Here is a 12517-nt window from a genome sequence, read left to right on the forward strand (position 1 = left end):
ATTGCGTGTTGTTTTGTTGTGTTTTTTCTTTTCTTCTTGCCTGCTAGAGTGTTAGAAAGAATTGGGGCCAGAGCTCTGGTGGCACATGTCAGGACATTTGCAGATTTCTTGGTGTATGAATTCTCTACTTCTGCAGGAGGCCAGCAGCTCAACAAGTGTATTGAGATTCTCAATGACATGGTGTGGAAATACAACATTGTAACACTGGATAGGTTGATACTGTGTTTGGTAAGTATTGGCTTAAGAGATAAGATGCCAGTTCTTCAAGCAGAGACTGCTTTCTGAGTCACTTTTGTAGGAGCAATCTTTTTAAAAATGCAGTGGTTTTAAATAGTGACTATTTGCTAACCCAATAATCAAGTAAAATAATAGATTACTTCTGTAAGCAACATAAATCTTAAAGTCCTGCAGTTCTCTGAATCTTCAGGGGAAGCTTTTCTTCGTTTTTTTAATGGCAACTGTTGAATTGGTATTATTAAATGTTGTTATTAGAGCTTTGGATCTCTGACCTCAGAGCTAGGCAGTTATTTCTGCAGCCTGAAAAGGTAGAAGGGGTATGGCAGGCCATGATTCAGGGGCAAATAAGACAATCTTGTACCCATTAGTGTACGCTTTCTTTGCTTAGATTTCAGCCTGTTTCATCAGAAAAGTAGGAGAGAAATAGCATTCTCTGTTTTTCCAGGCTATCCTACAAAATAAAGCAGGACTCCCCTAGAGAGAATTAAATTTTCCTTCAGTAATTAACCTTTGCTTATGTTTTACAGTCTCATCTTAATGTAAAGCTAGTTGTTTGAATTCTAGTTTGGTTTTCAAACTGAAGTCCAAACATGTCAGAGTGCCCGGAAGTTTGAAGCAATTTTAACTTCATAATCATGAATTGGTTATTCTCGTTAAGAGAACTGACAGCTAAAAGAGAGCTAGAATTCATGGAGAACTGGGGAATTTGTAAGCCTTTCTGCCTATGGAATAAAAAACCATGATGGTTACTTCTCACAGGAGGTGATTGAACCTGCCTCTCTTCTGTGTCTTCACTTGAAAAATAGAGTTGAAAGACTATATGTTCAGTGTGAATTTGTTCGCATGTGTACCTACGGTGCAACCAAATTTGCTATGCAATGTTTAGGGGTTATAACACAACAGCGTCAGCTCTAATTTCATGTTTTCTGATCCATTTTGTTTAAGGCTATGCGTAGTCATGAAGGAAATGAAGCTCAAGTCTGTTACTTCATAATTCAGTTACTCTTACTGAAGCCTAACGATTTCAGGAACAGAGTGAGTGATTTTGTGAAGGAGAATTCTCCAGAGCACTGGCTGCAGAATGACTGGCATACTAAGCATATGAGTTATCACAAGGTATCAAAGCTAATAAAATTCTTTTACTGTAATACTTTCTGTGGAGTTGAGATCAGCCAGGGTGTCTTTTGTCCTGTAAATGACAGAACAGCTCTGTCAATTTTAGCGTTACTTAGTGAGTCATGATTTATTTGGGCTAGTATAAAAAAAATCACCATGTTTATGTAATAACATTAAAATTATAATGCTGTGATATTCAAAGATAGAAGCAGCTGAAGTGTTGGGTGGAGATTCATTCTTGCTTATCTAAATCAAATAACTTTAAAACCCTGGTTTTACTGAAATTCATTTAGAACATAGGTTTTGTGCACCAGGGAGAAGGTATTTCCTTCTGTTGTTTTATGACTATAACAGGAGTTAAACCTGTGTTTTCTCCTGATTATTATTCTTCCATCTCCTGTGTGGCAAGAACATGATATCCTGTTATGTTAGGGAAGAAAATTTCAGAGATTTTAATGCTGCTGTAAACATAGTGTTTTCTGCTGGCTAGTCAAGGATGTACCGATGGAGTCTTCTGTCAAGAGATAAATCAACACTGCGATGAAATTAATACAAGGAAATTCTGACATATCTAAACACAGACAATCTAGTTCTGATCCAGAAGCTCTTTGGTCTGTATTAGCCCTCTACATCAGCTGTACAGTGTCTTAACAGAGCCTAAAAATTTACAGGTAGCAGGGAAGCAAATTATATTAGCCTGGGAAGTGCTCTGACATGGCTGCATGGTTACTAGACCCAATCTGGCATATAGAAATTTCAGTCACAGGTAAAACACTGTATGATCAGCCTTCAGCTGTACTCACCTGCTATTTGAGTGCCCTCTGGTTCTTTCCTAGGGAGTTATTAAATGCATATTATTTCTAGTATTCTGATTCAGTATATGAGGCAGAAACTTTCAGTAGTGCTGATTTCCCCATGGTTTTCTCTTAAAATACTCAACAAGGGACACGTAAGCGCTGGCTGCTTTCGGCTTTGCCTTGGGATGCTTAATGTTCTTTTATGCCCACTGTATGTGGTGGTGAAACTTTGTTTTGTTTTGTTTTTCTTCTGAATTATTTTTCTGAATTATTACTAGTCTAATAACTAAATTTCACTCAGAGTTGAATTTTCTTCGCTAAGCTTTAGAGTGAAATCATCTCACTGCATTCATATGTGATGAAGAGAGTTATGAAGCGTCTTTTTAAAGCAATGTAGATGCTAAATATTTAATGCGCTGCTTTTAAGGAAAGAGCTTTTGATTTTGTTGGTTTTCTTTCCTTTCAGAAATATCCTGAGAAACTGTATTTTGAAGGCTTGGCAGAGCAGGTCAATCCCCCAGTTCAGATCCAGCCCCAGTACTTACCAATTTATTTTGGAAATGTATGCCTGCGCTTTCTGCCAGTGTTTGACATTGTAATCCATAGATTTCTGGAATTGCTTCCAGTGTCCAAATCACTAGAAACTTTATTGGATCATCTGGGAGGTTTATACAAATTCCATGGTAAGTTACCTGTGAATACAGACTTTTATTCCTGTTGCAATCATTCTGTTCTCCTTCATCTGCTTCATTCATAATTTTCGTTTGCCCTGTGTGCATTTCTGCAGAGAAGTACAATCCCTACTCAATGAATTTCAGCTTGCTAACAGTGAACTTGCTTTTATTCAGGTAGCTCTTCCTAATTCATGCTTCCTTCACACCTTTCCCTTTTATTCCCTTCTAGTAGTAACTGGACCTGTGTCCTAACAAACTTTCTGTTACCAGGACTGAAACAGCTAAAGAGCAGTTCCATCTATCCTTGTTTAAGATTCAAATAACTTAACCTGATTTTTTTAATGCTTTTGTAACTGCACTTTTGTAGTAAGTTTTTGTATAGATGTCACTGCTATGTTATGCCCAGAAAATTTACAGTATTTTTTTTCTTTACTGTGACTTTGTACCTGGGTTCTTCCTATTTAATGCCTTTTATACGAAGAGATGATTTAGGCAGTTTACGTACAAATATAATAGTATTATCATTGAGATATGAACTGTTAGTAATACTGACTTTCTTTGCTTGAGTTCTACCCTTCTGCACACAAATTAAAGCGTATGTACAAGACAAAGGAAAATCAATGTTGTATAGTGAAATAAAGAACGTGAATCAATTCCATATGCACTGTTTTTAAATACATACAACTTAGTCTTGTAGAGCTCTTGATTTAATTTTGTGTTTGCCGCCATGAACATAATAGCGATGCTAGAAGTTATTTCTGGTTTTTGTTGTTTTCCTTTTCTTCTTGACAGACCGTCCTGTGACTTACCTGTACAATACTCTTCACTATTATGAGACACAACTCAGAGAGCGCACAAACCTCAAGAGAAAACTTGTTCATGCCATAATTGGCTCTCTCAAAGATAATCGCCCACTAGGCTGGTGTCTGAGTGATACTTATCTCAAATGTGCTATGAATCCCCGAGAAGAGAATCCATGGATTCCTGATGACACTTACTATTGCAAGCTCATTGGAAGACTAGTAGACAATATCCTTCTTAATGTGTGGATTAAGTAAGCTGTGCCAATATCTTATGGCTTCATTTAATCAAAAGATGAAGTTCAGTTTATGACTATTCAGATACGAAATGAAGCTTGGACTCTTTATTTAGCTACATGTATCAGTCTAAATTCATATTAGATTACTTCAATATCCTTTTTTTAAATTCTACAGAAGGACTGTGCTGCCCTAGTAAAGACATCTTGAAAGATATGGTGAAAACAAAGTACAGCTGCATAAATATTTCACTGTTTAATGCATTACTTATAAATATACTCATGTTTATGCATTCTGCATTGAATTCTAATTGCCACATGAAATCAGCTGGATACAAAGCACGAGTATTTAAAAAAATGTAGAAATTGAGGTTACTTTTTTCTAATGCCGTTATCAATATTACAAAGAATAAAATATTGTAAGCAGTGCCACATTTAAGACGGTATATAGCTAGCTGTGTGTAGTTGAAGATCGGTATGCGTTCTGTTAGCAACTGCTGAGAATCTGTTTTTTAGGAGGGGAAAAAAACTAGAAGTTATTTCTAACACAAACCTACATTTTCTTAATTGCTGCCTTTTGTTAGGTTTTACAGTTATGACTACAGCTGATTTAAATTTCTGTGGAAATAGCTGGTGAACCCATGCTATGGTCTAGAGAATAGTGCTAGTGGAATTTCCCTGGATGTTGTCTTCTTTCTGGGTCAGCTTTATGGGACTTCGTCGATTTTCTGGATGGTATTGTCTTCCTTCACTCCTCCTCCTGAACTTACTTTTCTTTTATGTGTAACTTTAAAGAAACTTATTAGGTGTCTCTAAAGAGAGATAAAATTATATAAAATGCTGCTTCTATGCAAATGTTAACAGTGTATTCGGAGGTGTTTTCTATATGTAGCTCAAATGAGTTAGTCTTGGTTGGGGAAGTGGAATATTTTCAGAGACTAAGCAGGTGCTTATTTTGCATAAACCGTCACCCTTGAAGCCTGCTAGAAGATCTTATACTGAAGCAAATTTACGGTTTCAGATTATGCAGAGCAGAAAATTCTTGTTATTTTTTTTTCTTGTCTTGGAAGCAGATAGTGAATAAGATGGTTGGTGGTGTTTTTTCCCAGCTCTTAATCGGGGAAATTTTTCCTCTGTGTGACCTTGTGTGTGTGGTATATTCATAGCTATGTATTCATGCAGTCCTCTGGTGATTATCATTGCCTTGTATTCATACTTTTGTCCATACGTCTTATTTTTATGAAGTGCAGTTGTTTTATTTGTTCTCAGTAACTTACCTTTCAGTTCAATTCAACTTGGTATGTGTGGTGTGTATATATATATATATATATTTTTTTTTTTTAAGCAGTGTGCTGCTTGCACTAGTCTGTGTTGGGGGAACTTTTTTGTTTTTCCTTAATCATTGTCACCTATGGCAGGCAAATCACCCGGTCCATTTCCAAATTGTGACTGGAGATTCAATGAGTTTCCTAACCCAGCTGCCCATGCTCTCCATGTTACCTGCGTTGAGCTCATGGCTCTGGCTGTTCCGGGGAAGGAGGTGGGCAATGCACTACTTAATGTTGTGCTGAAGAGGTATGTTGGCTCTCTGAAACTGTTTTCTGCAATATATAATATGTAATTAGAGATTGCTAAGGTAGTCTGTGATACTCATTTTCTTAGGTTTTTATAAATTTTTAATTAAGTGTAAGTGCTTTAATTTTTATATATAAAGTGTTTTTGGAGGACAAACAAGGCTACAGAGATCAAGCAGTAGTGGATTATGTGTGCTTCAGGAACAGTTGATTCAGCATAATCCCTTTAACAGATAGAAGACCTAGCACAGGCTAAGAATTTATCCAGTGGATTCAATGGCACAGAGGCTGGCAAAAGTCTGTTGTTCTTTCAGCTGTGCTGAGAGGAGGAGATCTCATCAGTTAATATCACAGGATCTTTGAATGCAAAGAAGGGGGTAGGAAGCATTGGCAGAATTCTGAATCCTCTTAATGCAAATGAGAAATCAGAGGTACTTTGAAACAGAGTGACATGCCAAGGCTAGCCTCTCGTCATGATGCATTGTTTGGCCCATAGCTCTGTTTCTTCCTCAGGCACTGTGAAAAGAACTGAAGTGAATGAAAGGACCTAGTATTCTTGCAGTGATTCGGATGCTATCTTTGAGCCATGACAAACTGAAATGATTCAGTTTCAGCCTCATTCAGCTTAGTAATATATTATTGTTAGCTCTGTTTGGGGCACATGGAGGCAAAGAGTCAAAGGGGCAAACAACCCTTAAGCACTGAAGTTTATTCAGTAGGAAGAACAAAGTATAAGCAGCATTTGAAGAAAACGTGGTACTAATGCAAAATCATGCCTGAGCAAAGTTTTGCAAGGGACATCACAATGGCATTTATACCGTCTGTTGGCTCTCCTAAATACCTGTATGTGTTTTTTATAGTTCTTCCAACTTGAGAAATATTCTTTGCATAAGTACACCTCGTCTTTAGGTGTACCAGCAGCACGGATTGCAATCGTGAATTTCAGAGCTTTAGTTTTCTTTTTTTTTTTTTTTTTTTCCTCTCTAGTCAGCCCCTAGTGCCAAGAGAGAACATCACAGCTTGGATGAATGCAATCGGACTAATTATCACAGCCTTACCAGTGAGTCAATGTGTTATATTTTAAAATTAAAAAAATCTCTTCTTCCACGTAAGGTTTATCATCTTGCTGGAGTATGTTGTAAAAACTCACAGCCAACATCTGTAGATTCCGCAGAGAGCTATTCAGAAGGCTGCTTGCATGTTTGAGAAACATCTACTCCTCCAGCATGGAAAAATTCACCAGGTTTTCTATTACTTTTAGAGGCTAGGATGAAAAGGAATAAATCAGTCCTGTTTAAAAACGTAGTTAAATATCATCTGTGTAGTATTGAGAACTGGAGCTATGAAATAAGGTCTACACGGGTTCTGATGCAAAGCTAATTTTCTATTAATGCTTGAACTTGCACATCCTGTATCTCTTAAACTCATGTAAATGAGGTGTGCCTAAGACTGCAAAAGCAATTGTGTGCAGTATTAGAATTCGAGTATCCATAGAAACTTTAATCTTCTGAATATAATGACTCTTGGTACCTGACCAGGACTACCTGAATAATTTTGATCTTCCTTACCTGTTGCTTATATGTGCAGCAGTTATCCTTTCCTTGGGACTTCTCTTCCCCAACAAAATGGTTCCTTTTCTCGGAAGAAAACCAACATGGATTTAATCCTTATTGTTTTTATAATGCTTCTTATTATTCTTCTTGTTCCTTCTTGCATCTTCATCTATATTCTTTGACTTTTGTACCTTTTTTGTTTCCTGTTTCCACCTTGGATTTTTGATCTATTTGTGCCTGCACTCAGAAAATTCTCAGTTTTCCTTCCGTTAAGGCTTTTTGCCTCTGCTCTGCTTCTCTTGGAGAACTTTATATTAGCTAACTAAATAACTACATTCATGATGTCTTGATAGTGCCACGAGTGTGCCACATCCACTAACATGGATGCTTTCTGTATTGCTTCCTAATTTTCCTGTTTGTCAGACAGGGTTATAAAGTACCATGCAGTTGAAAACATTTTGGAAATGCAGTAATAGTAGAAGGAGTTGAGGAAGCCTTGTCTTAGATTGTGGTCTTTTCAGAAGCAATTCCAACTTTTTGTGTTTTCTAGGAGCCATACTGGATTGTTCTCCATGATTGCATTGTGAGCGTTATCAACAGTCCCAGCCTGACGTCAGAGACAGAGTGGGTTGGTTACCCATTCCAGCTGTTTGACTTCACAGCATGTCACCAGTCTTACTCCGAGATGAGTTGTAGCTACACTTTGGCTTTGGCACATGCTGTCTGGCATCATTCTAGCATTGGACAGCTTTCTCTCATTCCTAAGTAGGTGTAATGATATTTGATGATTTAATTTGTCTTTTAAATTCCATGCATATTGTAAATAACAAAGCTGTACCTGGAGCACTTTTATGTACACCAAAGGTATACAAGGACGCTCCAAAACTCACCAGAGATGTGAGTAGATCACAAGTTTTTTTCCAGCTCCGTCTTCCACTGACATAACTCTTGTTATCTGTAAGCTTTGAGGCTTTTGAGTAGTGTGACTGCCTTTCATGAGCTTTTTTCTAACTTTATTAGCTTTTATGCTTTTGTTAATTTCAATTTTTCTTAAACCATTGACTGTAGCATATTCCTAAAGCATCAACTGTAATCAGTAAACGTATCCATAATTCTAACAAGTACTCTTTACTGCAAGTTGAGATGTTTTGCTGACTGAAGGATATGGTAGCGGTCCACTTAGTCATTAAAGCAAGTAAAAAAGTACCGCTGCATTAAAAAGTTGATTATACTTTCCCCAGTGCTGTGTTAATGAGAGAACTAACAGACTTCACTTGCCAAGTCTTAAAATATTGAACAAAAATGAAGATGGTATGATGTATTCCTCTCAATCCTGAACCTTGATTTAAGGATAGTGTTAAAATGTCAGAGGACAGCTTTTTGACTGTTTGTAGCATTCTGCTGAGCTCAGAATTGTTGCCCGTTCTAGTCCAGTGATAGGGCCTGGAAATGTTCTAGAGCTTCACTAAAATAACTAATATTTGCACTGTATTTTCCAAAATGAGTGCCCAAATCTGTGAGAGAGAATGTGACATTTTGGCTAGAATTTGGAGTAGGGGAAAGAAGCGTCAAAAAACCCCAAAACAGTTGAAGTAGTATGTGTCTTCGAATACTACAGGTTCCTCACAGAAGTATTGATACCCATAGTGAAAACAGAGTTCCAGTTACTCTACGTTTACCACCTTGTTGGGCCTTTTCTACAGCGGTTCCAGCAGGAGAGGACACGATGCATGATAGAGGTAAAGTGTGGCTCTTGATCTACTTTATACAGTATATATTATTGTAGCTTTGCAATTGTATTACAAAGCAGAAGCTGATAGAGATCTTTGATAAACATTCAGAATGAAATTCTTTACAAATTAAGCAGTATTTTCAAGGATATGAATTGCTGAATTGGTATTCAGCTATCCAGTCAACTGAAATCTTTTTCAGCGTGGTTCAGGATAAAATACCTAGTGCTTTTTTCTTTTTTTTTTTTAATAAAACAAAAGTACAACCCCAAAAAATAGCAAGCAACACATGCTTCCTTTAGCTCTCAGACTGCATGCAAAATATGCATCAGGCTTGCTGCCTGTTTTAAAAGCCTCTATGCAGGGGAAGGAAGTATGCAAGAGCTGAATTGTGAGGATGGAGGCGCACAAGCTGTTCCTTGGGTTCATATTAATGTGGATAAGAGTAGGGGGGAAGAAAAGAGATGAAGCTGGCCAGTAGACAGATGAGCTGAAAGATGGCAGGTATTGCTTTGTCTCCTGCTTCCTCTGTCAGGAAGGGAATTTTTTTCTGTGCCTGTATTCTCTGTATTGAAACAAAATACAAGAAAAGTTAAAAAGCTGTCATCTTTCCATGCTTCTTAATGTTCCCATACCACTCCTTTTTCTTTGTAAGGAGTTGATTTCAGTGTGAGGGAATTGTGAGGAGCTGCTGCTCTCAAGTTACCATGTTACCCTAAGTTACCATGTAACTTAAATGACCAAGCACAGCATTCAAGTTTCTCATTGCCAGCTTTAAGTGGTCATAGGCACACATATATTCGCATACAACACTTTCTTAATAAGTATATTCTAATGCCTGCAGTTGTAAACTCTTTGTAGAGAATGCTTGCACCATTAAAATGCACTTTATGCATTTGCTGAAGACCTTGCTGGAGTCTAGATCATAGAATCATCGAATGTGTTGGGTTGGAAGGGACCTTTAAAGGTCATCTAGTCCAACCCCCCTGCAGTAAGCAGGGACATCTTCAACTAGATCAGGTTGCTCAGAGCCTCATCAAGCCTGGCCTTGAATGTCTCCAGGGATGGGGCCTCCAGCACCCCTCTAGGTGTACAAGCTGAATGCAGTAAACTATAATGTCTTCTCTATAGAAGACTGAAATCTTGTGCTAAACTTTTCCTAGTTATTTACTAAGGTCTGCTTTTGCAAATTTTGTTGTCAGTGAAGTTTAAGCACTAATTACATAGCATGTACCAAAATACCATCATTGCACTCGCTGGAAGTTAACTTGGAAAATGGGATCACTTAGTTAAGCATAATGGGATGAGTTAGACCTGCCCATTTGTCCTTGTAAGAAAGTAAAGAGTTAAGAATCACAGATGCTTAAAAAGCAATGCATATATTTATTACATTGTTTAATTGTGTTTCTACTCTAAAGCATTTTAAAACCTGTCTTCATTTGGGGTGCTTTTTGTGTCTGTGGAAACAGATTGGAGTGGCGTTTTATGAAATGCTTCTGAATGCAGATCGGTGCAGCACGCACCTTAACTACATGGATCCTATATGTGACTTCTTGTATCATATGAAGTATATGTTTACAGGTGACAGTGTGAAAGACCAAGTAAGTAAACAGTAAATATTGATACTTTAATTGTATTTCTTCCTATATAGCAACTTAATCTTTTTGTGAATTATTTTCATAGGTAGCAGTACAACAAAATGCTTAACAGTTGACTAGTCTCTATATGCAAATTAAGAAGCTGGTGCACTTCTGCACACTTAAAATCTTTAGATGCCATAGACTAGGTATCTCAGATTTCAAAATTAATTACTATAGTCTGAAATGTAAGATATAGTTTGAGGGTGCTCTAAGTACTATTATGAAAGCAATCACTGGAAATAAAGCTATCGGATGTTTCATAACTTTTCCTCGTTTGAATCTGTATCTTTTAAGTTTTTACCTAATTCCTGATTCATTAATATAACTTAACACGTGGCAAAAGCAAGAACGCATCCATGTTCAGTGAAAAATTGTTCACCCAATTTGTTTAGTTTATAACAGTACGCACTTTTAAAAGTGTCAATTGTGTGAATTGTTTTGCAAAGCTTTGGTGTATAACTGTTACACTGGGGATAGGTTTTATTATGGTTAGTTATCAGAAGATTTCCAAAAGTTAGCACAGTAAATAAAATATTAACATAAATACCACTATTCATGCTGTCTTTTTACTTTTTTTGTTGTGCTAACGTGATGTTTGTGTATAGTAGTGACATAGGTCAAAATACCCGTTTTGCCAAATATATTTCTGTCTTTTTTTTAAAAAAAAAATTATTACTTTTTTTTTTTTTAACAGGTTGAGAAAATAATTTGTAATTTAAGACCAGCTTTGAAACTTCGGTTACGCTTCATAACACACATCAGCAAAATGGAATCGGCTGCTGTTCCACAACAGCCTCTCAATAATGGGTCACCAGCACAGCAGCCTGCCCAAGTGCCCGTTAATGTTGCTTTGCCAGTAACACAGTGAAATGAAGTGTTTGGCTGGCCGTGATGTGCAGGCTTCCTTCTGTTACTGGTCAAGGTGAAACATCATCTGATCTGAAATCTGGTATGCTGTATAAATGGAAGAAGAACCACATACAGATTTCTGCTTCGTTTGCTTTTGCGTAATGAAGCTAACTGTTTGCATGCCAGTGGTCTTACCTATTTATATCAGCCGCTAGATGAGGTGTACGTTGCCTTTCTCTGAAAGCACTGACTAAAGATTCTCTGCAAGAAAATGCACAGATTTCTGAAGACTTTGCAATGTCCAGCTCCCTGTCCTGATTCAAGTCAACTGGATTGTTCCTTTCTGTCTGTCTTGTGATATGAAAGGGTACTCAATCTGTGTAGCCTGGTAGAAAATGACCTTTTTAAATTTAGATTCTGCCTTATTAAAAGTTTCTATTCTTTTTTTCCAACAGAAAAATTTAAATTCTTTTTGTTTTTTGGGCAGACAATTTAAGCCCTTATACAGAAATGCACTTAGGCAGAGAGATTGCATCAATTGTATTGAGTTAATTATAACATCTTTCCAAAGACTAAGAACGAGCCTTTGAAAATATCTGTAAATTTTGTGTGTACAGTTTACATTCAACAGCTGAGCAATGAACTTGATCTAGCATCAATTACTAGACTGTTAGATTACTACCCAGAGGCTGTCTCTAATGAATCTACTGGAAGTCTGCATATTCAGTTCAAGCTGTGCTGGTTCTTATTTTATCTTTCCTATTTGGGAAGTGGTGTAGTTTTTATTAAGTCAATCACATGAATTTTATGGATATCGTATTATATTTTAGATTTGTATAATATTCTACTTTAAGTTTTATGTGTACTGTGTTCAGCAGGTTTTCATAACAGAACTGAAAGGCTCAATGTTTTGTAAATACTTGTCTTGTTTGACAAACTTTTTAATTAAAAAAACCCACTTTAAAAGACTGTATTGGTATTGTTAAGCTTATTTATTTTCCATACCCATTACCTTAAAAATAAGGATTGACCACAGCAAGTGTACTTCCAAGTCCCAAGTTCTCTGTCAGCTTTACAATAATGCTAATTTTAACTTGTTACAAATAAAGTCCAGATTAGTAAGGTCAGGTCTGATTTATGTCTCTCTCTAAAAATTTAACAGTTATGAAAATGAGTTGTTGATTCGGTGGTTGGAAGGGTTTTTTTTCTGTTTGTTTTCGAAGGACAGCAAACCTGGATTGCTGGAAGCGGCTGTCATTTGTATTGTACTTGGATCCTAAATTCTGCCAAGTATAATTTGAGTAACAGAGA

The 12517-nt window shown here is 36.9% G+C and overlaps 1 protein-coding gene across 2 annotated transcripts in view; it reads left to right on the top strand.

The window, feature by feature from the left end:
- The window catches only part of MED23 (mediator complex subunit 23), a 39028-nt gene extending 26853 nt beyond the window's left edge, over positions 1 to 12175 (top strand). For both annotated transcript variants that reach the window (XM_063329589.1, XM_063329590.1), the window contains 10 exons: positions 48 to 228; positions 1183 to 1353; positions 2617 to 2833; positions 3617 to 3853; positions 5270 to 5435; positions 6422 to 6494; positions 7538 to 7752; positions 8606 to 8726; positions 10187 to 10318; positions 11052 to 12175. In XM_063329589.1, coding sequence (XP_063185659.1) covers positions 48 to 228; positions 1183 to 1353; positions 2617 to 2833; positions 3617 to 3853; positions 5270 to 5435; positions 6422 to 6494; positions 7538 to 7752; positions 8606 to 8726; positions 10187 to 10318; positions 11052 to 11225 — 1687 coding nt within the window. In that variant the 3' untranslated portion in view covers positions 11226 to 12175. The remainder of the gene's footprint in view (positions 1 to 47; positions 229 to 1182; positions 1354 to 2616; positions 2834 to 3616; positions 3854 to 5269; positions 5436 to 6421; positions 6495 to 7537; positions 7753 to 8605; positions 8727 to 10186; positions 10319 to 11051) is intronic.
- Positions 12176 to 12517: the final 342 nt, after the last annotated feature.

This window comes from Chroicocephalus ridibundus, chromosome 3 (assembly GCF_963924245.1).
Source record: "Chroicocephalus ridibundus chromosome 3, bChrRid1.1, whole genome shotgun sequence".
Classification (NCBI taxonomy): Eukaryota; Metazoa; Chordata; class Aves; order Charadriiformes; family Laridae; genus Chroicocephalus; species Chroicocephalus ridibundus.